This window comes from Saccopteryx leptura, chromosome 1 (assembly GCF_036850995.1).
Source record: "Saccopteryx leptura isolate mSacLep1 chromosome 1, mSacLep1_pri_phased_curated, whole genome shotgun sequence".
Lineage (NCBI taxonomy): Eukaryota > Metazoa > Chordata > Mammalia > Chiroptera > Emballonuridae > Saccopteryx > Saccopteryx leptura.
In genome coordinates, this window is record NC_089503.1 from 184,566,907 (window position 1) to 184,589,829 (window position 22,923).

At 47.8% G+C, this 22,923-nt stretch overlaps 1 protein-coding gene and 1 long non-coding RNA gene across 5 annotated transcripts in view; one reads left to right on the forward strand and one right to left on the reverse strand.

Annotated features, from left to right (window-relative positions):
• Nucleotides 1-2,324: 2,324 nt before the first annotated feature.
• The window catches only part of NID1 (nidogen 1), an 89,950-nt gene continuing 69,351 nt past the window's right edge, over nucleotides 2,325-22,923 (reverse strand). For all 3 annotated transcript variants that reach the window (XM_066382860.1, XM_066382851.1, XM_066382842.1), the window contains 8 exons: nucleotides 16,207-16,431; nucleotides 14,918-15,090; nucleotides 11,638-11,764; nucleotides 7,921-8,092; nucleotides 6,681-6,838; nucleotides 5,477-5,600; nucleotides 4,830-4,942; nucleotides 2,325-3,218 (listed from right to left, as the gene is read on the reverse strand). In XM_066382860.1, the coding sequence (XP_066238957.1) occupies nucleotides 3,097-3,218; nucleotides 4,830-4,942; nucleotides 5,477-5,600; nucleotides 6,681-6,838; nucleotides 7,921-8,092; nucleotides 11,638-11,764; nucleotides 14,918-15,090; nucleotides 16,207-16,431 (1,214 nt within the window). In that variant the 3' untranslated portion in view covers nucleotides 2,325-3,096. The remainder of the gene's footprint in view (nucleotides 3,219-4,829; nucleotides 4,943-5,476; nucleotides 5,601-6,680; nucleotides 6,839-7,920; nucleotides 8,093-11,637; nucleotides 11,765-14,917; nucleotides 15,091-16,206; nucleotides 16,432-22,923) is intronic.
• On the forward strand, nucleotides 17,742-19,974 carry LOC136403755 (uncharacterized). 2 transcript variants are annotated; one of them, XR_010751182.1, is made up of 4 exons: nucleotides 17,742-17,824; nucleotides 18,190-18,378; nucleotides 18,458-18,593; nucleotides 19,813-19,974. It is a non-coding gene; the product is annotated as an uncharacterized lncRNA (long non-coding RNA). The 2 variants fall into 2 exon arrangements; XR_010751184.1 differs by having other exon boundaries at nucleotides 17,748-17,902.

The window sequence follows — 22,923 nt, forward strand, 5'->3', positions numbered from 1 at the left end:
ATGAGCAGTCAAACTCCAAACCCATGTTTGTCAGGGGAGAAAAGTTAGTTGCTATGTACTGAAGTGGACTAAGAGCCATGGCTCCAGGACTACTGACTGAGCAAATAAATGTACGTGCATAGTGTGTTTAAGGCCCAACGTCTCCTTCCTCTCGTTAGTACTTTTGGATAGTAATGCGCATAGTACTCCTTTACTGAACTCGTGTGTGTGTGTGTGTGTGTGTGTGTGTGTGTGTGTGTGTGTGTGTGTATGAAATTGAACATTGATCTCCTCCAGGCCCAGAGAAACCAGGGGAGGCAGTGGGACCCTGAAGAGTGTGGGGAAGGGACACCTGGAGGGAGGATGTGTCTGTTACAGCCCCTGCTTTTTATTCTTTTGTGTATACACCTGGGAGTGGAATTGCTGGGTCATAAGGTAATTTTATATGCAACTTTTGTTTTTTTTAAGCAAGAGAGAGAAAGGGGAAGAGATGAGAAGCATCAACTTGTAGTTGCGTCACTTTAGTTGTTCACTACTTCTCATACATGCCTTGACTGGGTGGCTCCAGCCAAGCCAGTAACCCTTGGGCTCAAGCCAGCACGTATGGGGTCATGTTGATGATCCCACACTCAAGCTGACAACCTTGCACTCAAGCCGGTGACTCCAGGGTTTCGAACCTGGGACCTCAGTGTCCCAGGCCAATGCTCTAGCCACTGTGCCACCACTGGTCAGGCAAAAAAAGGTGTTCGTTTTTTAATTTATCAATTTTTAGAGAGAGGGGAAAGAGATGGGGGAAGAGAAAGAGAAGGTGGGAGAGGAACAAGAAGCATCAACTCATAGTTGCTTCTTGTATGTGCTTTGACCAGGCAAGCCCAGGGTTTTGAAACAGTGACCTCAGCATTCCAGGTTGACGCTTTATCCACTGTACCACCCCAGGTCAGGGCTATATTCAACTTTTTGAGGAACTAAGAAACTATCTGCCATGGTGGTTGCACCATTTTATTCTCAGTTCTCCCCATCCTTCTCATCACATTATTTTTTAAAAAAACATCAAAATATGGTTTTGATTTGTGTTTCCCTAAACATTAATGATGTTAGCATGTTCTCATGTGCTTATTGGCCATTTGTATATCTTCTTTGGAAAAATGTTTATTCACATCCTCTGTGCATTTTTGAATTAGGTTGTTTTTGTTATCACCGAGTTGTAGTTCTTTTTACATTCTGGGCATTACCACTCTCAGATACAGGATTGCAATGAATTGCTCCCCTTCCATGGGTTGCTTTTCTATTCTCTTTCTTGATAGTGCCCTTTGACGCACAGAATTTTTAATTCTGATGAAGACCAATTTATTTTTTTTCTTTTATAGTTTGTGCTTTTGGTGTCATAGTTAAGGAATCATTGCTAAATCCAATGCCATTAAGATTATTTTTCCCTATGTGCTTCCCACCCCCAATGATTAAAAGCAGCAACCAGAAATCAGAACCCACAGCCCTGATGTTTGAACAGAGCTCACCCAGCTCCAACGAGCCATACCAGGAATGGTGGGCTGCTGGGTGAGGGGGATGGTTGTCACGGCTACAGGAAAACTGAAATGAACCAAAACTTACCTCTGTCTTCATCAAGCTCTTGCCTGGGGCTGTGCATGTTCTATTTGACCTAAAGTTCCAGTCGTTTACCAGCCAGCTCCTGCCACTTCACCTTTTTGCTTTGAGAAAGCAATGGGGTCCCTGGAGCCTCCTACTCCACCATCCTCTCTGACATCTCCTTTAACTGGATTATGACCAGAATCAAACACTGGAGTTTTGGCCTAACTGTAAAGTTGTCCCTTCTCAGTGGCTGCTATACCTGAGTCCATGGCCGGCACTGTTTCACTGTGGGCCCTTCACACTAATCCTCTTCACCACAGCAGCGCCGAGCACCTCGGTCCGGCCACTTCTGGGCCTTCTCACTCGTCCATGTCGAAGGCCCATTCCTTCCACCTGGCACAAGCGCCGGTGGTACTGCCATTGGTGGTGGCTCAGAACTGACCAGGGCCTCATGCTATGACTAGTGCCAGGAAAGTCTGGTCCTTTTGGAGATGTGGATGGGAGAAAAACACAGCTCATCTTCAGAACTGAATCAGGAAACTGGTATTTTTCTAAAAAATGAAAACAATGTTCAAAAGAGTAGTTTGAGGTCTATATCTGAGTCCATGTTTAAGTCAATCACAAGCCCTCAGTCCCTGTGAACTTGCTTGGGAAACAAACTAGGCCCATAACACCGGGATCCGATTGTTCAGTGGTTGTCTTTCATTGTCTTTTCAAACTCCTGACATTAAATTTCTTCATTCAAATAGGTTAGAAAAAGATTTATTAACCAAAAAAAAAAATTTATTTTCTGCATTAAGATTTATACAGCTGTAAACTCAAGGATTCATCCAACACTTGTATAAACTGTGGAAACCGTTAATAAGCACCTTCAATGGTTTCCATAGTTTAAGAATTAACCACTTAAAATATGAAGTTATAAAAATTATACAAAATTATGACAGACTTTTGATATAGAGGGCTCAATATGGAATGAATGATAAATATAAAAAGAAAGTAAAAGTACTTTATGGGTTGGACTATATAAACAACCCATGTGTTCCCCAAACCTTGTGATTCTTGAAGATGTATTTGCCTCTGAAAACAAATTCCAATTATTCACAGAAAGGCTCTCTCCAGATTTGGGCCCCAATGGGCTGCAGCGCTGGCTGGTGTGTTGAGGAGCTGACAAAAGGACGGGCGCCTCAGAGCGAGGCTGAGCTCGTAAGGCCAGGGAAAGGGGACCGTTCAGGCCTGAGGGTTCTGCTCACCACTGGGGTGCTAAGTTGGGGGATGGCTCCAGAGCACAGGGACAGGGCATACATACTTGTCTGACGGTTTGGGTCAGGGGGTGGGATTCTCTCTTTGCATAGGGGTAGAGACTTCCCATTCCAGAAGCTCAGGGCTTATGTTTTAGGGAACAATGAGAGGAACATAGTTGAGGCTCAAGCTGGTGGCCATTCAGCTACCAGGTCAGACAGTTTTTTGTCTGGACCCTTTGAAGTAGGGTGTTGCTGTGAAATACTTGGTGAGGGTACAAGGCACTTGTCTTCATTTTCGTTCGATACAGTCAACTCCCAGGGTATTGTCAGGGCAACGGCAGGTCCTGCTTCCTGGGGTGGCCAAGCAGAGGTGGGTGCAGCCACCGTTGTTTACTGAGCAGTAGTTGTGACCTGGAAAAGGCAGCAATCAGCTCAACAGCTCTTTTCTTAAAGGCATAGCTCATACATCAACCCTTTTATGGCTTCCAAGAGGCCAAGCTTCTGGGACTCCCAGGTATCAGGAAGGCTGCACCAGGCACTCAACCAAGCTTAGCTTCTGGCTGTGCCCTCATCACCCTCATCATCTAGGATTTGCCAGGCAGGCAGAAACCCTGACTTCTGACTTGGGGGCCATGCAGATCTCAGGGAGAGTGACCTTGCTCTGATTATAACATGGAGTTGGAATTTTTATTTTTATTTCTTTATTTTATGATAGAGAGGCAGGGAGAAAGAGACAGAAACATCAAACTGCTCCTGTATGTGACTGGGGAATTGAACTGGCAATCTCTGCACTCAAAGACAATGCTCCAACTAACTGAACTATCTGATCAGGGCTTAATTTCTTTTTTAGACACAGAAATAGGAAGGGAAAGAGAGGGGAGGGGGAAAGGAAGCATTTATCTGTTGTTCCACTCAGTTGTGCATTCACTGGTTGCTTCCCATGTGTGCCCTGACCACAGATTGAACTCGCAATCTTGTTTTGGATTGACGCTCTTAACTGACTAGGCTAACTGGCCAGGGCCTGGAGTTGAAATTTTTTCTTTTTTTAAGTGAGAGGAGGGGAAATAGTGAGACAGATTTCTGCATGTACCTGGACTGGGACTCCCCGGCAACCCCGTCTGAGGCTGCTGCTTGAATCAACTGAGCTACCCGCAGTGCCTAAGGCCAATGCTTGGACCAGCCGAGTGCACAGGGCCACACTCAAATCAACTGAGCCACTGACTGTAAGAAATGGAGAGAGAGACAGAAGGGCGAGAGGGAAAGAAAGAGAAGCAGATGGTCGCTTCTCCTATGTCCCCTTACCGGGCATCAAACCCAGGATGTACACATGCCAGGCCAATGCTCTATCCACTGAGCAAACTGGCCAGGCTGTGGAGTTGGAATTTTAAAGCACAAAGTACCCACTATCTAGCTTGCCCACTCAGCTTTGCACCTGACTCCTGGGAAGAAGAAAGCCAAGGCAGAAAGTGCACTGGGGAGAGGTCTTGAAGAGGCAGAACAGACTACGGCTGCCTCGATGCCCTGGCCCTGCCACCACTTGGGACAATTGGCTTCAGTTTCCTTGTTTATACAGTTGGTTTGCTATGAGGATTAAATGAACAAATGAACACAAAGCTCTCAGAACGCTGAGTGACTTCTCAATGTAAAGTACCTCACAGTAAGTGCCACATCCACGTTTGTGATTACTCTGATTATTAATTATTGCTGCTGCTGCTCAGCCACACAAATGGACTTTCAAAGCAGCAGAGATCCTAACACTGCTGTTCCCATTTGGAACCTGAAGACCGCACACTTCTGACCCAGCCCAAGAGTCCATGCTCTTCCTCACGCTTGTCTGCTTCCCTGATGTTCTCTACTCATTTGGCTTCTCACGATACCATGAAGACCCCAGGGGGGAGGAGAGGGGGGACTGCATCTCCCTGCAGGTGACAGGGCCACCTGACACTGACGTAGCAGCCACAGTGTGAGCTCTGAGACCCAGGGTGCCCTTGGCCCCTGAACAGTAAGAGCACAGGTGAGTACCTTGGGGACACTGAGCCAGGGCGGTAGTGATGCCATACAGCCGCGTCTGCTTGTGGGGGTGGAAGGTGTCCGTCTCTTTGGACACAGCAAGATCGACAGCAACAACGGAATTCCTACAAGAACCAAGGGGCAGAAGGTAAGAAACTCAGATGGCTCCCTCTCTTCTCTTTGCAGTTTTGGGGACGCACTAGAAGCTGTGAACAGACACACTGGCCCTGCTTCTTAGCCACCCTTCCTCCTCAGGGTGGGTCCTCTTAACAAAGGACAAAGAGCAGCTGCATTCCCCTCTAGCCCCAAATTCCAAGCCGGGGGACAAGGGTCAGGAAGGGGTTGTGCAAACGCAGTTTAAGAACAGTGATGACATAGGGCACGGAGTGGGCCTGGAGCCCACAAGCTGAGGGACCCTGGGCCAGCTTCTAGGGAAGAGTAGGGTGCTCAGTGCTCAGCACATCTGAGCATGCCCTTCCTGCAGCACCCACATAGTAAATGGTGCCTCCTACTCCCCCAGAAGCCCCGCCTCGCCGGTCTCCTGATGACCGAAGGCCAAGGCCAAGGTCATCTTGGAGTCTGGAGGTCAGGCCAAGAGGCAGATGGGGAGGGCTTGGCCTCCCAGAGGCAGAGGGTAGCAGGGCTGGCCACTGACTTACGTCTTCCAGTCTGTGTAATACAGATTATTCCCGAAGCTCGTGACCGCAAAAGGATACTGGAGTTCTTCAAGAACTCTGCGTCTGCTGGGCGGGCTGGGTGTCAGGCACTCGGCCCGGCTGGTGCCTGTGCGAGTGAGAACAAGTCGTTCATTGTTTGCACAGAAAATGGCCACTTTGTTTCATGAACAAGAGCAGTGAGGGTGAGAGAAGTCAGGGTTACAATGACAAATCCTGGAGAACACAGGCCTGCTCTGCAAAACTGGGAAGGTGCCCTTTCATCCTCTCTCATCCTCACTGGTCAACACCCACCTCTGTCAGGCACATGCCTGGCTCTGCTGGGAAAGGTGGGCGGAACAGAGACCATTCCCAGAGCAGTTGGGGCTCTGGAGGAATGTTGCCACCTTCCAGCACCTGCGCAGTCCCTCCCCCTGAAACTCTTCAGACCCCTCCCTGAATTCAGGGACCAAAACTGAATCACACCACCGGTCAGCAGCTGAGCACAGCCTCGTGCCCATGCCCATGTGACAACCAAGGCTGTATTCCTTTTAACTGCACAGGCCTTACGCCTCATGCACCTCAAGTGCACCCAACAGTTGGGGCCAGAGCATGTTCTCAACAGAGAGGACCAGATGACTGATGTTGCTCCCTAACTGAGCGCCCTGCCCACAGCCCTTACCTGAAATCTGCCAGGGCAGGGGCACACAGCAGGACAGCATTACTTTATCTCCCTTGGCTCCAAGTCCTGCCCTGGCCCTTAGGGACAAGTGGGAACTACAGGAATGGAGGTTGTGAACTGATTAATAGACACCACAAGGAGAGCACACTCTGGGGTCAGCCAAATTTTTCTTAAAGGATCAGACAATAATTATTTTAGATTCTGTGGGCCCAGAGACAAAATTAAGGATATTATGTAGTCATTTATGTAACCACATAAATGTTTTCAAGTCCCAGGTTATACCAGAACAAGTGGCAGGTTGGACTGGCCCACAGCTGAGATGATGGAGAGAGCACCAAGCTCAGAGAAACAATGAATTTTAGAGAAAAGATATGCAACTATTTCTGTGCAGGAAAGACAAGGTTACTTCATGCCTTCCTCCTGTAACAGATGTTCTTGATGTACAGAGTGGGCAGACACAGCAAGTAACAATCATTGTTGGGTTAAAAAAAAAAAAAAAAAAAGCAGAGCCCGAGCCCCAGGAGTCACCTGCATCCACCCAGCAGAGCTGGGACGAGTAGGCATCGAAGGTCAGCCCATTGGGCAGGCCCAGGTCGTCCTGCACGAGGATCCTCCGGTTTGTGCCGTCCATGTAGGAAGTTTCAATTTTGGGGTTGTCTCTGTTCCAGTCTGTCCAATAAAGGTTCCTGGAGGAGGAACAGGAAGGTGAGAGGGAGAGCGATAATGAGATGCCCAAGAGAAGGGGGTAAGAAACACTGGGGAAGCCGCTCGTAGGCACACGGAGACTGGCTGAGAGGGCCTGCAGGTGGGAAGATACTTCCCTTCTGTCTCCACCTGAGTTGGTTATTCTGTGAAAACTGATGAATTCACATCCCATAACATCTCAATAAGACTGTTACAAAAGAGAAACAGAACACCAAAACCAGCATGAAGGCATGAGGACCCCACCTGCTGGCCCCACAGGAAGCACAGCAGACCTGGCCAGCAGCTGAGGCACAGAAACGGATGCTGGCAGAGCATCCATGGCAAAGTGGCCACGGAACCAGGGATGTGGCCCAAGTGTATCCGACTCAGAGCTGCGGTAGGGACAGGGAGAGAGCACTGAGGCGCTCACAAAACCACCGGAAGAGGTCCCCTAGGTCAGTGGTCCCTAACCTTTTTTGGGCCACGGACCGGTTTAATGTCAGAAAATATTTTCATGGACCGGCCTTTAGGGTGGGACGGATAAATGTATCAAGTGACCGAGACAAGCATCAAGAGTGAGTCTTAGATGGATGTACCAGAGGGAATCTGGTCATTTTTTAAAAATAAAACATCGTTCAGACTTAAATATAAATAAAATGAAAATAATGTAAGTTATTTATTCTTTCTCTGTGGACCGGTACCAAATGGCCCACGGACCAGTACCAGTCCATGGCCCGGGGGTGGGGGACCACTGCCCTATGTGCTTGCACTGGGCAGCCCCCAGAGAGGAGTCCCGGGGGACATTTAGACCTGATGCTCTTCCTGGGCTCACACACTCAGCCGCTGACCCACATGGAAGCACCCCACTTACAGAGGCTCTCAGTAAAAGATGTGAAAGTGGAACATGGTATCACATCCACAACTGTAATAGCTCTTCTGGCATTTCCCTGGCAGGGGGAGGGGGACACTATCAGCCACCTACAGGGCTCATTTCCAGAGAGTGACACTGGAGAGCTGCATAAGTGAGAAGGCCCAGGAGGGCAGTGCAAGCACAGCAGACACACACAGACGAAGAGCAAGGTACCCTCTCATAGCATCTGTCACGATGCCTCTAGGGTTCACCAAGTCGGTCTCAAACAGCACCCGGCGCTGGCTGCCGTCCAGCTTCGCAACTTCTATTCTATCTAGGCGAGAATCCGTCCAGAAGAGGTTGCGGCCAAGATGGTCAAGGGCAATGCCTTCTGGGCTTCCGAGATCTGGAAGCAAACACAGGACATATCTCATTTTTTTAAGGAGGTCTTTCTGATCACTCAGTTGTCACATGGCGTCCAATCCTTGCACTTTGAGCAAACAAAAGGACTGTGACGTGCTTGTTGCTTGTGAGATAAGCAATGCTCAAAGTGACAAGTTGATAAGTGCCACCCATTCCCATGGTGGACATCCACCTTGTACACCACATTGGGAACCAGGTCCAATGATGACGAAGCCCTGGCGCCACCTTCCAGGAGCCCACAGCCAGCTCTGATAAAGTCTAGGTTCTTGAAGACCATGGGAAAGGACAATAGTCTCACCTGGCGAGAGCAGGGAAGGATCCCTGGGGCAGGTGACAATCATGAAGTTGGCTCCCGAAGGACCTACAGGAGTCTGTCAGGCAAAGGTCCTGGCTACAGGCTCTCCAGGATGTGGGACCAGCACATAGGTAAAAGGAGGGCTGGACATGGCTTGAAGTGACCTGTGCCTAATTCCACACGGCAGAAAACTATGTGGGTAGGGGAGTGGCCAGAGATGAAGTCAGGATGCCTCTGTCACAGCTTGTCCCACAGGCAAAGGGGAGGCACAGGCAGATATGAAGATGAGCAATAAACAAACAGACTGACCATACTCATTAATTATAGGGGGGAAAGAGGTCATTTCAGAGAAGTAATATTTGTAAGAAATCATAGCTGTTTTTTACTTTTATACAAGTATTAGGAGTACAAAGAAGTGTGTCAGTGACCCAAAGTAACACTCCTTAAAGTCTTACTAGGTTGTAAGTGACTGATTCGCAAGGCAGAGGCTGCCACAGGGGAAGCTGACCACAGTGTGAACCTCATTGTCAACCTAGCTCCCGATTGTAAGTAAAATCAGAACTCCACCAGGGTTTTACTGGTGTCACTTGGGATTTCCTCCCCACTTCCAATCAGAGAACTAATGGTCACTTATTGAGGTCAGAAGGGGAAGAAGCCAAGGGCGAAGCTCCTTGACCTGAGGGTCTGAGGTGTGAGGAAATTATCAGTGTGTGAGCATGTCAGACCTCAGCACCACCCACCCCCGTACCACTGTCACCACCAGCAAATATGATCATAACTGAAGAAGTTGGAAACATCAAAGCCCCAAAAGGACCCCCACCGGAGGAAGTTGATTAAGAATTAGAAACACCCCTTGAACAAGGTCTTCATTATTCAAACTGAAAGGAGAGATTTATAAAGTATGAAAATATTTCCCATATCCCTAGGGTGAAGGGACAGCAAGACTGACCTCCAATGGGCTCTTTGGATTTACAGACAAAACCTAAAAAAATCATCCTGGGGTACATTTACAAGGGGCACATCCTGTGCAAATGACATGAACTACTCAGACACCCACAGAAAAGTGGGAAAAAGGTGCTCAGCGAGAGTACCTTCACCAGACACCTCGGGAGCCCTGGAGGGACTCCATGTCATCTCCTTAAAAATAGCCATTTGTCCTGACTTCAAACTCAAGAGCAGCCAACCTCCTCCCCAGCCAGGAAAACACTTGCATATAGCAATAGTGCCAATGACAGGGCCTGGAAATGCCACCCCTCACTGCGCAGTCAGGGTGAGAAGTGAAGAAGGCAAGGCAGTCTATTCAGGAAACAGGTATGAGACTTATTAAAGATACTCCATTGGGACCGAACACAAGAAAAGAAAGTGAAGTCCCAGGTTCAGAGCAAAATAAGGAAATAAGGAAGACGAGGGAAAGGAGAAGCCCACCGCCACCGGTAGAAGTCCCTTTCTCTTTTTTTAAATAAAAAAACTTTATTCCCTTCCTGCTACAAAGACCACATTCTGTCTCCTGCTTCCAGTGGCTTCTGCCTGGAATGTTCACACTGCGCTTAGTTTGCCGGTATGGCTGTCTGTCCAGAAGCCACGGGAAACAGCAGAGATGACCTGCGCCCCTCTCCCACTGGGTTTCAAGTCAAATTATGGATAACAGCAGTAACATTTTTAACAGCGAGAGACAGGATGCAAAAAAATGTTTTCAAACTCCTGTTCATTAAACTAAACATGACAACTAGCAGATATGTAAATAGTACACCAGCTTCCAGGAAAAGATGGAGGTCCACGTCCAAAGCCAGTCATAATAGTTATCTCAGCCTCAGCTTAATTCCTATGGCAGCATCTCTGGGAGGAAGCCAAAGAAGGGGAGAATGCCCCAGGGACTGTTCCACGGGTGGGCAAAGAAACTTTCCAGAATGTCAACTGTTAGGGAAATGTCAAATGAGAAATTGGAAAAGCTACATTCAGCCCCAAGTAAAGAGAAATACCAAACAAGGTTCGTATATTTTAAAGATGTCTCTTTGAATTGAGTGTTTTGCAGAAGCAGCAAGATCATTTTACACAAGTGTCACCAGCACAACCATGTCTTTGATTGAAAATATTGTAAGTCAGCTGGATTTTTACAAAGTCCTTGGATTTTTTTTGTAATGGTGTCTTATGTTGATAAAACACATCCATGTAAAATAGTCTTGACTTGTTGAATGTATGCACTAAAATAATGCACAGTCCTTGGCTTGATCAGCATCCCTAACAAAGGAACTGAGATTAAATGCTGTGCCTGTGCAGGGGTAGGTAAAGGAGGCCCCACCCACCCATCAAGGTGAAATAACAACCCTTCAACTTGAACATTGCCTAGGGAACAAACTCAACGCTCATGGACAGTACCGACCAATATGCTTGCAAGCCTCTCAGCTGTATGACCTGTGCCTGTGGGAAAGCCTAATGGAGCATGGGGTGGGGGGCAGGCACCCTGAAAATACACCCAGGCTCAGCAGCCAGAGGAAGAAATGTATGTCCCAACCAAATGTTGACTTTGGATTTTACTGATCATTAAAGTTAGCTACATAAGCTTCCAGATAAAGGCATGCACTATTTTAATTTTTTTGTTTGTTTGTTTGTTTGTTTTTCATTTTTCGAAAGCTGGAAACAGGGAGAGACAGTCAGACAGACTCCCGCATGCGCCCAACCGGGAGCCACCTGGCACGCCCACCAGGGGCGATGCTCTGCCCACCAGGGGGCGATGCTCTGCCCATCCGGGGCGTCGCCATGTTGCGACCAGAGCCACTCTAGCGCCTGAGGCAGAGGCCACAGAGCCATCCCCAGCGCCCGGGCCATCTTTGCTCCAATGGAGCCTTGGCTGCGGGAGGGGAAGAGAGAGACAGAGAGGAAAGCGCGGCGGAGGGGTGGAGAAGCAAATGGGCGCTTCTCCTATGTGCCCTGGCCGGGAATCGAACCTGGGTCCTCCGCACGCTAGGCCGACGCTCTACCGCTGAGCCAACCGGCCAGGGCCACTATTTTAATTTTATTCTTATAGACTAGCAACAAATCCCAGCTAAGTTGTTAGGACTCAATGATGAGTCACTGGCAGACCATTCAGAGAAGGCTGAAAAGGGTAGTGTTTGAGGCCGAGAACCAAAGTCACCACTTCCTATGAGCAACACACACTTAATCCCTCCACTGTCCCCCAAGAGTCACTTGGGCTGCTAGAAGCAAAACCGAAAAGAATGTGCTTCCTTGCTCACCTTGTCGAATGATGGTGGTTGGCTCTCCACCATACAGACTGGCTCTCCCAATGGAAGGCCCGCTGATGTCGGTCCAGTATACCATCTTGTCCACACAGTCGAAGGCCAGTCCAATGATGACTTTATCCTGTAAGTGCAGTCAAGTGGTGAGTGGTCTACCTACCAGCACCTCAGCCACCCGTGATGTGGTAACCTGTCATGTGCTTCTGTGCCTTGTTTTATAAAGTGTCTTCTAGTCTCTGGTCTATCTTAAAACATTTATTATTGTATTATAGGAGTTCTTTATATATTTCAGATTAAAACCTTTGTTCTCTACACATGTGTTTATATGTTATATATATTTTCTCTCAGTATACAGCTTACTTTTTCACTTTCTTAATGGTATTTTTGAAGAGAAAATGTTTTTAATTTTATTAAGTCCAATTTATTATTTTTCTCTTATGGCTAATGCTTATTGTAGATCTAAAAAAATCTTTGCCTACCTGAAGAGCATTAAAAAAAAAATATATATATATATATATATATATATATATATGACATAAAGATGGGAAAGGAAGAAGTAAAACCACTCTATTCCAAGACAGTATGATTATAAATGTAGAATCCCAGGGAACCTATAAAACTATTATAACTAACTACTGAATCCAGCAAGGTTGCAGGATACAAGGTCAATATAAAATTGTATTTCTACTAGCAAAAAATTAAAATTGAAAACAAAAATGTTTACAATAACATCAAAAACAGCATTTTAAGAAAAAATATTTTTAAATGTGCAGTATTCTACACTGACTACTATAAAACAATGCAGAATGAAATTAAAGAAGACACAAATAAATGCAGATATAAATTAGTTTAATGGATTAGAAGATTTAATATTGCTAAAATACCAATTGTCTCACCCCAGCTGGGTTGCTCAGTTGGTTAGAGCAGTGGTAGGCAAACTCATTAGTCAACAGAGCCAAATATCAACAGTACAACGATTGAAATTTCTTTTGAGAGCCAAATTTTTTAAACTTAAACTATATAGGTAGGTACATTCCTTATCGGGGTAGCACCTGCATGTGGTATTTTATGGAAGAGCCACACTCAAGGGGCCAAAGAGCCGCATATGGCTCGCGAGCCACAGTTTGCCGACCACTGGTTAGAGCATCATCCTGATATGCCAAGGTTGTGGTTTTGATCTTTGATAAGGGCACATATAAGAATCAACCAATAAAAGCATAAATAAGTGGAACGACAAAAATCAATGTTTCCTTCTTTCTCTTTCTCCCTCCCTCCCTCTCTAAAAAGCAATAAATAAAAAAATTTAAAATGATATTAAAAAATATCAATTCTCTCAAAGCAGCAGAGTTACAGATTTAATGTCATCTTTATCAAAATCCCAGCAGGTTTATTTTAGGGAGGGAGGAGGCTGGAAACTCACAGGCTTACTCTGAGGTGTATATGAAAATGCAGAGTGGGGCACTGGGGCCACAGAAGTGGAGAGCCAGGATGACCTTTCAGTGGGGAAACCAGGGTTATCAGCAGGCACTTTCCTCAAGAGGGCAGATCAAAAAGGACACAGAGACACTTACCTTACACCATAGGTAAGAATAACTCAAAATGAATCAAAGACCTTCATTTAAGAGCTAAACTATAAAACTCTTAAAAGAAAACACAGGGGGAAGCCTCATAACATTGGATTTGGCAAAGATATTTTGGATATGACATAAAAAATAAAAACAGATAAACTGGACTTTATAAAAAGGAAACAACATTTGTGCCTACAAGGACAAAATCAACAGAGTAAAAGGCAACTCATGAAAGAGAAGAAAACATCTGCAAAGCATATATCTGATAAGGGGTTAATATCTAGAATATCTAAAGAACTACAACTCAATAATGTAGCAACAAAAACAACCCAATTACAAAATTGGCAAAGAATATGAAGAAACATTTCTCCAAAGGAGATACACACAATCCACAAGTGCCTGATAAGATGCTCAGTGTCACTCATCGTTGGAGAAACACAGGCAAGACCACCAGGAGATAGCATTTCACCTCTATTAGGACAGCTACTGATAAAAAGCAGAAAATACTAGGTGCTGATGAGGTGGTAGAGAAAGTGGAACCTCTGTGCTCTGCTGGTGGGAATAGAAGACGGTACAGCTGTTAAGAAAAACAGCATGGCAGCTCCTTGAAAACTTGAAGATAGAGTCACCATATGACACAGCAATGCCACATCTGGGTGATGCCTAAAAGAAGTGAAAGCAGGGACGCAAACAAATATTCGCACACCCATGTTCATAACAGCGCCATTCACAACAGCCAAAAGATGGGCAACCCATGTCCTTTGACAGACCAATGAATAAAATGTGGCATGTCCCTACAATGTAATACTATTCAGCCTAAAAAGAAAGCAGGAAATTCTGACACATGCTACAACATGGACAAAACCTGAAGACATTTTGCTAAGGGAAGTAAGCCAGTTACAAGAGGACAAATACTGTGTGTACCACTTACATGAGGTGCTTAAAAAGGCAAATTCATAGAGACAGAAGCAGAAGGGTGGTTGCCAAGGGCTGAGGGTAGCGGGTGGGAAGGAGAAGTAAGTGTTTAATGGGCATAAAATGCCAGTTTGGGATGATAAAAAAGACATGGAAACAATTTGTGATGACGGTTGCACAACATTGTGAATGTACTTAACACCACTGAGCAGCACACTTAAAAGTGATTGAAACAGTAATAAATAAATAAATACATACAAAGGACACAATGAATATTCACCCTGTGTCAGCACCTCCCATCTCCATTTTCTGCTTTTCAGAGACTCGCTGACAGCTAGCCTCTAGCTGGATCTTGGGAGAGGTTACTTTCCCAGACAGCCAAGCCCTTCCCACTGCCCTTCCCACTGCAGATGTGCTGAAACTCTACTCCAGAGAAAAGGGACCACCCTCAGGGGTTTACATTTCGTGAAGCACCAAGATCACGCACACTTTTTTGTTCAAGAAATACTATCTGCGAGTCATATACTGTTTGGGAACCCCACTGTGAAACATGCCTCCTGCAGGAAATGGCCAGTTTCTGTCCTGGTGCTCCTGTTCCTGGTGGGGAGGGCCACACCAACTCAGAGCCGCCACCAGTGCTGATGTGTGGATCAATCAGTGTGCGTGCTTGCTGAGAGGCCAAGCAGGACAGGAGAAGGCGCATCCCCAAGGGACTTCTCAAGAGGTGGTCTGATTACACCCTGCTCATTCCCCAAGTCATCGAGGTGTCACCAGGGGCAGCAGCCAGCACTCACCGGTGCGTGCAGCAGGGCCTTGGCTTCTGTCTTCTTCATGGTGCTGCCCTCTAGGGGGAGGCGCTCAATCTGCCCAGTCTGGGCAAAGAGTAAGTGGGTCCCGGGGGGCAGAGGGATCACGGCAGGAGGAACTGAGGGTCCGGGGTGAATTGGGGGAACCACCGTGCTCAGACCTAGGGGCAGGAGAGGTCAGTGAGCAAGGTTGAGTGCAGCAGGAATGTAACCCCGCATGCACCCATGTGCACATACACACACACACACACACCAGGTCACGTCATCTTCATGGCACCACAGACTACAGGCACACAATGACCATTTTATATCTAGAAGCATGGGAGCTAAAAGACCTCAAAGGGTGTTTGTGAAGAAGCTAACGTGGGGCTGAGTGTCAATTGAAAACCAGGCTGGTGCCCCTTACTAGAAATAAAAGTCACTTCAAGTTCACACCTGCCTTGGACATGGGCCACAACAGTGACCCAAACAATGGTAACATGCCCGCAGGGAGCTCACTTGCACTGGATGTGTAGACTGTACCAGCCTATATACCCTGTCCCACATGGTGGCTGGTCACAGACCACAGCAGAAATACTCCCCTCTGGGCTTGTCAGACACATGACAAGCTGGGGCTCCTTCTCCCTCGGGCTCGGCCCTGCATCCTAACTGCTGGCCTTGGCGTGGGGCAGGCTCCTTGGCTCACCTAACAAGAGAATAACCCATCCCTGGAGGGGACAGGCAGCCTGTGCTGCATGGTGAGGGGCACCGAGTGGATGTTGGGAAACCTGGATCCCATTGCCCCACTGCCGCAGAACCAGCTGCAGGAACCTGGGAAGCTCTTTGCTCCTTGATCCTAAATGACCTTGTACCTCTGGGGCCCAGAGCACAGCTGCAAAGGAGGCAAGTGTCCCAGGGTGAGAGCCATCCCGCCACCTGAGTAAGCACGGCCCCGGGTCTCTACCATCCCTGTGATGCTACTATCAACTGCAGCAGCAGCTGCAGCAGGGACCACTGGTCATTTGCACAGAACAAAAGAGGGAAAAAAGAAAGAGGGAGAGGAAGATGGAGAGCACGGGGTGAATGCTGAGGGAGACAGAAAAAAGGATGCAGAGGGGAGAAAGGGAAGGAGGGAATGGGATGCAAGCCAGGGAGCTTTCAGGATTTAGGGCAGGAGAAAGTGCCAACTGTGTCTTCAACAGGGCTCCCCAGTGATGCCCACAGGAGCTGGGGACTCTGGTCCTTAGGCCCTTCTGAGGCCCAGGCCAAGTCCAAGCACACGTCGCCCCCCAACTTACAGGGAGGCCTCATCCCAGGCCTGGTCCTGGTGCCCTCCAGCTCTCGGCCGTCGCGGTCCACGCACCAGCAGTAGCCCGTGCTGCTGTGGCACTGGGTGGGCACATAGTGCCCGTGCTCATCACATTCAGGAACAAACAGCCCCACGGGCAGGTGTTGCTGTGGGCCCACCCCCGCGGTCCCGAGGATGTGTTCTCGCTCCAGCTGGCAGCGGGTTTTCTCAGCTTCTGTCAGAGAGACGAGCAAAGGGCGAAGTCACCGTGGGGTCCCCAGGCAGCGGCCGAGGTGGCCGAGTCCTCGCCTCACTCAGAACCACACTGCTGCTTGGTCCTCACTGCGTGTCCTTCACTAACTTAAATATTTGAATCATCCTTGTTATTTAATGGACTTAATAGTCAAGAAGGTTATAGTTAAATTTTTTCTCACCTAGGCAATTTTTCTTTTAAAGATTGAGGCAAAATTGACCTAACATAAAATGAAGCGTTTTAAGTGGCATTCAGCACAACCAATGCTGAGTGGCCACCCCTCCATCTAGTTCCAGCACGTTTTCCTCGAGGTAAAGGAAACCCCAGCCTCCTGAGCAGTGGCTCCCGTACCTCCCCGCCCTCAGCAGCCACCAACCTGCTCTGTGGCTGCGAATTTGCCCACCCTGGATACTTTGAACACACGGAATCACACAACACATGAGCTTCTGTGTCTGGCTGCTGTCACTCAGACTGTTTGCAAAGCTAATTCAAGTTGTAGCCACGTTACCAGTACTTCTTCCTTCCTTTCTGTGGCTGAGTAACATTCTACTGTATGCTATATACCACATTCTGTGTGTCCATTCATGAGCTGATGGACAGCACTGAAATTTGGTTTAAATTAAAAAATTCTAGTTTTTCTTAAATTTGTCTTTATCATTCAAGTTTCTTGACTACGCACAAGGAGTCAAGGTCAAAGATTGGGGGACCAAAGACATAGGGTGCCCTTATCAATGTGTGTGTTTCCCTTTAATGATGCATTCATGTTTGGCACGAAACACGGCCTCTTAACTGCACAATCCAGATCCCAAAGCAGGAAATACTTCTGTATTCCCCCCCCCCCCCCCCCCCCCCGTGGGGACTTGCTGATAAGCTACAGCCTGGAATAAACAGCTTCCAAGTCCTCTGCAAAGCTGCAGCTGGTCCCACACAGCCAGAGCCCGGCCACCACAGGGCCAGGCCAGTGGTGCCCTCACCTCTGTACCGCAGACACGGGTGCAAACATGGACCACATTCACCCAGATGGAACCCTGTCAGCTGCTGGTCTCTACCAGTGCTGTTCATTGTGTGAAGCCCCCGCCCCTTACCCAGTTAATCTTTAAACTCAGTTTAGGTGGCATTTCCTCCTTTCCTCCCAGGACCCCAGGCTCCTCCACCCACAGCTGTCACTTAGACACTTCCTGCCCAGCCTCCCTGGGCAGACCCTAGGCTCCCAGGACAGTGAATGGCTGCTGGGAGGTGGGAGGGTGCAGGAGAATGCCCTGCAGGGCCTGCCCTCAGGAGCTCAGTCTGGAGGGAAGAGGACTGAACACAGCTACAGCCAGGCCACAGGGCCCAGGACACAACAGACAGGAGGGTGGAGAGCAAAGGAGTCCAAGTACTATCCTGACCTTCCCTGAGAGATCTTGGCTACGTGGATCTAAAGCAGGGCTCTACTGATTTTTCCAGTTAAGGGGTAGAAAGTCAGTATTTTTGGCTCTGTGGGTCATATGGTCTCTGTTACACCTACTCAGCTCTGCAGTTATGGCATGAAAGCAACCAAGTTTAATACACAAAGAAATGAGTGGCCCAATAAAACGACAAAAATAGGCACTAGGCCAGATTTGGCCTTTGTGGACAGTAGTTATCACCCTCTGCTCGAGGGCATCAGTTATGTTAGACATAAGTTTTACACAAATATGCTAATTTGTATATTAACATGTTACTATATCACTATGTTAATATATATTATATATTTCACAGAATTTTTTCTCTGAGAAGTGTCTGGTTCCCGGCTCAAGCACTCCTGGTGTTATCTTGGTCCCAGCGACAACACTGGTTCAGCTGGGACCCTCAGCAGCAGAACAGTGATGGCAGCAGTAACTAACCTGTGGCAGCAGCACTGTCCCTGTCCTGGGGAGCAAGGAGAGTATGACAAGACAACGCGCCCAGGTGAATGCTCGGTCCTGTACTCGTGTGCACTGGGATGTGTCCACAGAAAGCCTTCAGTGTTGCCAATCTCTGTTTAAAGGACTTTCTGTCTGAGCTGCCAGGCCTCCTGTCCGCCTGCTGCACAGCTGCCTCCCGAGCATGGCAGGGAACACGCCAGAGGAGTGCTGTGGGGCCAGTGGAGGGCACACTGTGTGTGCTTTCTCTTCCCCCAAAGGGTAATATCAGAAAAACAAAACTAGTTGCTGTAGGAAGAGCCAAATAAAGCCAGCCATAAGCCACCTGGTTGAGAATAAAAATGTTGGGGTTTGGCCTGACCAGGCAGTGGCACAGTGGAGAGCATCGGACTGGGACACAGAGGACTCAGGTTTGGAACCCCGAGGTTGCCGGCTTGAGCGCAGGCTCATCTGGTTTGAGCAAGGCTCACCAGCTTGGACTCAAGGTCGCTGGCTCAAGCAAGGGGTTACTCAGTCTGCTGAAGGACCGTGATCAAGGCACATATGAGAAAGCAATCAATGAACAACTAAGGTGTCACAATGACTAATTGATGCTTCTCATCTTTCTCCCTTCCTATCTGTCCCTATCAGTCCTCTGTCTCTGTCACACAAAAAAAGAAATGTTGGGTTTTGTTCACCCCTGGACACAGAATTTGTTGACTTCCTCAGTATGATGTTTATACAGGTTTTAGAGTTTCTGTCTCAGCTGTCTCCATTCACACGGTTCATTTCATTCTCACTATAATCCTGTGTAGTAGGCAATCACACTTTTTGCACCAAATGAGAGAACCAAATCTCAGATTGTTGCAGGGGCCACAGCACAGTGAGTGGCTCAGCTCAGGCCAGAACCGGGTCTTTAAGTTCCTGGCCCAGCCCCCTGCCCTCAGCACCGCATGCCTACTGCCCAGGACAGCTCACACACACTGAACACACTATCAACAGTGATACACGCATGTTAGCATAACACTTGCCAAAATTATCTATGGCCCACACTCATTTTTCTCTCATCAGTCCGATTACGGTGCTGCCCTTCCAACTAACAGACAGCCTGGTGTTCTGTGTCCACTAAACCTTCAAGGGAGTAGGATTGTTCCACTGTACGTGGCTGATGGAATTTTGTGTTAATGTGGTGTTTGGCTAACATTCAAAATCCCAAGTGACCTAGAATTTACAGCTGAACTTTTCAATGCTCTAACTTGAACTTATGAAAAAGAATGAAAACCCTTAGTGGAAATGCCAGTGTGTTTATGGAGAGCTGTGACAGCACTAGTTTTCCTGGGATGGCTTCTTAGCCTGGCCGGCAGACAGTGGGGCTCTCCAGTGGGAGCCCAGGGCCCCACGGAGAGTGTAATGGCCTGGGGCAATTGTAAAGGTGCCTTTCTTGGCATGGTTTCTGGTTGACAAAATGATGATTCGGACAAGGTTCTTTTTATTCACCCAGCTTAATCAGCTAGAGGCAGAAGCATTCAAGACCTGATACTTATCTGAGAAGAGCAGAAGTCTGGGTGACTTTTCACAAGGTTGGGCACAAAAAGAAGGTGAAGAAAATGAAATAGAGGGAGAAGTCAGAACAAAACACATTCTCAATCTCTTGATTTGTATCCCATTCCCTGACCTGATTAAATTTCCTTCTGTGTTAATTTAAGTAACACTCGCAGCATCTGAGCTACTCTTGGGGTGGAGGGACTCAGGGTGGAGGGACTCAGGGTGTGGAGGGACTCAGGGTGTGGAGGGACTCAGGGTGTGGAGGGACTCAGGGTGGAGGGACTCAGACAAGCGCCATGGGTTCGGCCTCCTCCTGCACAGTCTGCACCCCTCTCCCGGTGCACCTGCTCCTGGTGCCTTCTATACCCCCCATAGCTCACAGGGTGTGGAGTGATGTCTGCGCTCCGCTGGACTTCAGGCTTTCTGGAGCATGGTTTCCTCTCATTCGCTATCAGATGGACACTTATTAGTCTAAGATAGCCAAATTCCTAAGAATGGGAATGTACAGTCAAGGAAACAATGTCAGTCTAATGTGGTCTTTAGCCTTAGGTTCCTAGGGGTTTACTAAGAATACCACCATCAAAACAGCAGACTTATTGGACACACTAGATCAACTCAATTTAATAGATATCTTCAGAACCTTTCACCCTAAAGCAGCAGAATATACATTCTTTTCAAATGCTCATGGTATATTCTCTAGGATAGACCACATGTTAGGGCACAAAAGTGGTCTGAACAAATTTAAGAAGATTGAAATCATATCAAGCACTTTCTCCGATCACAACGGCATGAAACTAGAAATGAACCACAACAGAACAGCTCAAAAATTCTCAAACATATGGAAACTAAATAGCAGGTTGTTAAATAACGAATGGATTAAGAATGAGATCAAAGAAGAAATAAAAAAAGTCCTAGAAACAAATGACAATGAGCATACAACAACTCAAAATTTATGGGACACAGCAAAAGCAGTCCTGAGAGGGAAGTTCATAGCACTACAGGCATACTTTAAGAAGCTAGAAAAAGCTCAAATAAACAACTTAACCCTGCATCTAAAAGAACTAGAAAAAGAACAGCAAGTAAAGCCCAAATGTAGTAGAAGGAAGGAAATAATAAAGATTAGAGCAGAAATAAATGACATAGAGGCTAAAGAAACAATACAGAGGATCAATGAAACTAGGAGCTGGTTCTTTGAAAAGGTAAACAAGATTGATGAACCTTTAACTAGACTCACCAAGAAAAAGAGAGAGAGGACTCAAATAAATAAAATTAGAAATGAGAGTGCAGAAATAACAACTGACACAACAGAAATCAAAATATTGTAAGAAAATAGGCCCTGGCCAGTTGGCTCAGCGGTAGAGCGTCGGCCTGGCGTGTGGGGGACCCAGGTTCGATTCCCGGCCAGGGCACATAGGAGAAGCGTCCATTTGCTTCTCCACCCCCCCCTCCTTCCTCTCTGTCTCTCTCTTCCCCTCCCGCAGCCAGGGCTCCATTGGAGCAAAGATGGCCCGGGCGCTGGGGATGGCTCCTTGGCCTCTGCCCCAGGCGCTAGAGTGGCTCTGGTCGCGGCAGAGTGATGCCCCGAAGGGGCAGAGCATCGCCCCCTGGTGGGCAGAGCGTTGCCCCTGGTGGGCGTGCCGGGTGGATCCCGGATGGGCACATGCGGGAGTTTGTCTGACTGTCTCTCCCCGTTTCCAGCTTCAGAAAAATACAAAAATATATATATATATATTGTAAGAAAATACTATGAAGAACTGTATGCCAAAAAACTAGACAACCTAGATGAAATGGACAAATTCCTTGAAACATACAATCTTCCAAAAATCAATCTGGAAGAATCAGAAAACCTAAACAGACCGATTATACCAAATGAGATCGAAACAGTTATCAAAAAACTCCCAACAGAGTGACGTCACGGAAATGGCGCCGTGAGTAGCGCGTCCGACAGATCTCCCCAAAATCTCAACAAATTTATCAACTAGAAACAGAAAAATTTATCCTCGGAGCATCCCAGAGTTCCACACACACACTGAAAGCGAAAGGACTGTTGCCGAGGAGGGAATACGCCTGTGGTGAGTCAACCCACACGTGCAGCTGCCCGCGCCGTGGTCCGGAGAGTCCTGGCCACCGGAGTGCACTAAGAGGCTGTGCGCGCGCCCCGTGCCGCGGTTGGGGAGTCCCGGCCACCACCTGTGTGCACTGAGAAGCCGCGCGCGCGCCCCGTGCCGCGGTCCGGGGAGTCCTGGCCACCACCGGCGTGCACTGAGAAGCCGCGCGCGCGCCCCGTGCCACAGTCCGGGAGGGGCGCTAAACCTGTCTTTCCTAGTCAGGAGATTCTCTCCGTGGGCGGGGCACCTCACCCAGCCATTCGAGCTAACAATCAAGCGTTGGGGGAGGGGCGCGCAGGCAGCCTGAAATACTCTCTGGAGCACAGCTGCGGATCCAATCACTGAAATTAGCTTAACCCACGAAATCTGCGCACCCACGGGGCTCTAATTGATAAGATCTCTCCCAGTTCAGCGATCCAAGACAAGAGGCATAATATTTTTCAGTGCCTTTCGCTAAAGGGGTGGGGGCAACTTCTGATTTACAGAGCCTCCATATTCAGGGATATACCTAACAAGAGGGACTTGGCAGATATTAAGACCTATACAGCAAGCAGCGAATAGTGCATCTTCTTTCCAGCCAAAACAGGCTACAAAGTGTGGAAAGCCTGGGTTGAGTGGTCCAACTGAATGGTAGGCGCTGAACAGTCACCTTGACAACAACTGAATCCCAGCGCCTTACCCAGAGCCTTGCGCTGAGTGAGGATAGAGTGGGGATTTCCCAGCTCTTTGAGCCTCTTACTCCCCAGACAGAAGCAGTGGCAGCCTCATAGCTGGATCACCAGGTTGCTAATTCAGGAAGGGGAGACTAGGGGAGAGACTCCAGGAAAGCAAACTCTCTCATTGTTGGACTCTGCAAAAGCCAACAAGCCTTGACTACCAGCGAGACTAAAGCCAATTATATGACATTGCCATAGAATCCCATCAACTGCAAATCCCTACCTAAGCGTGACACAGGGGCA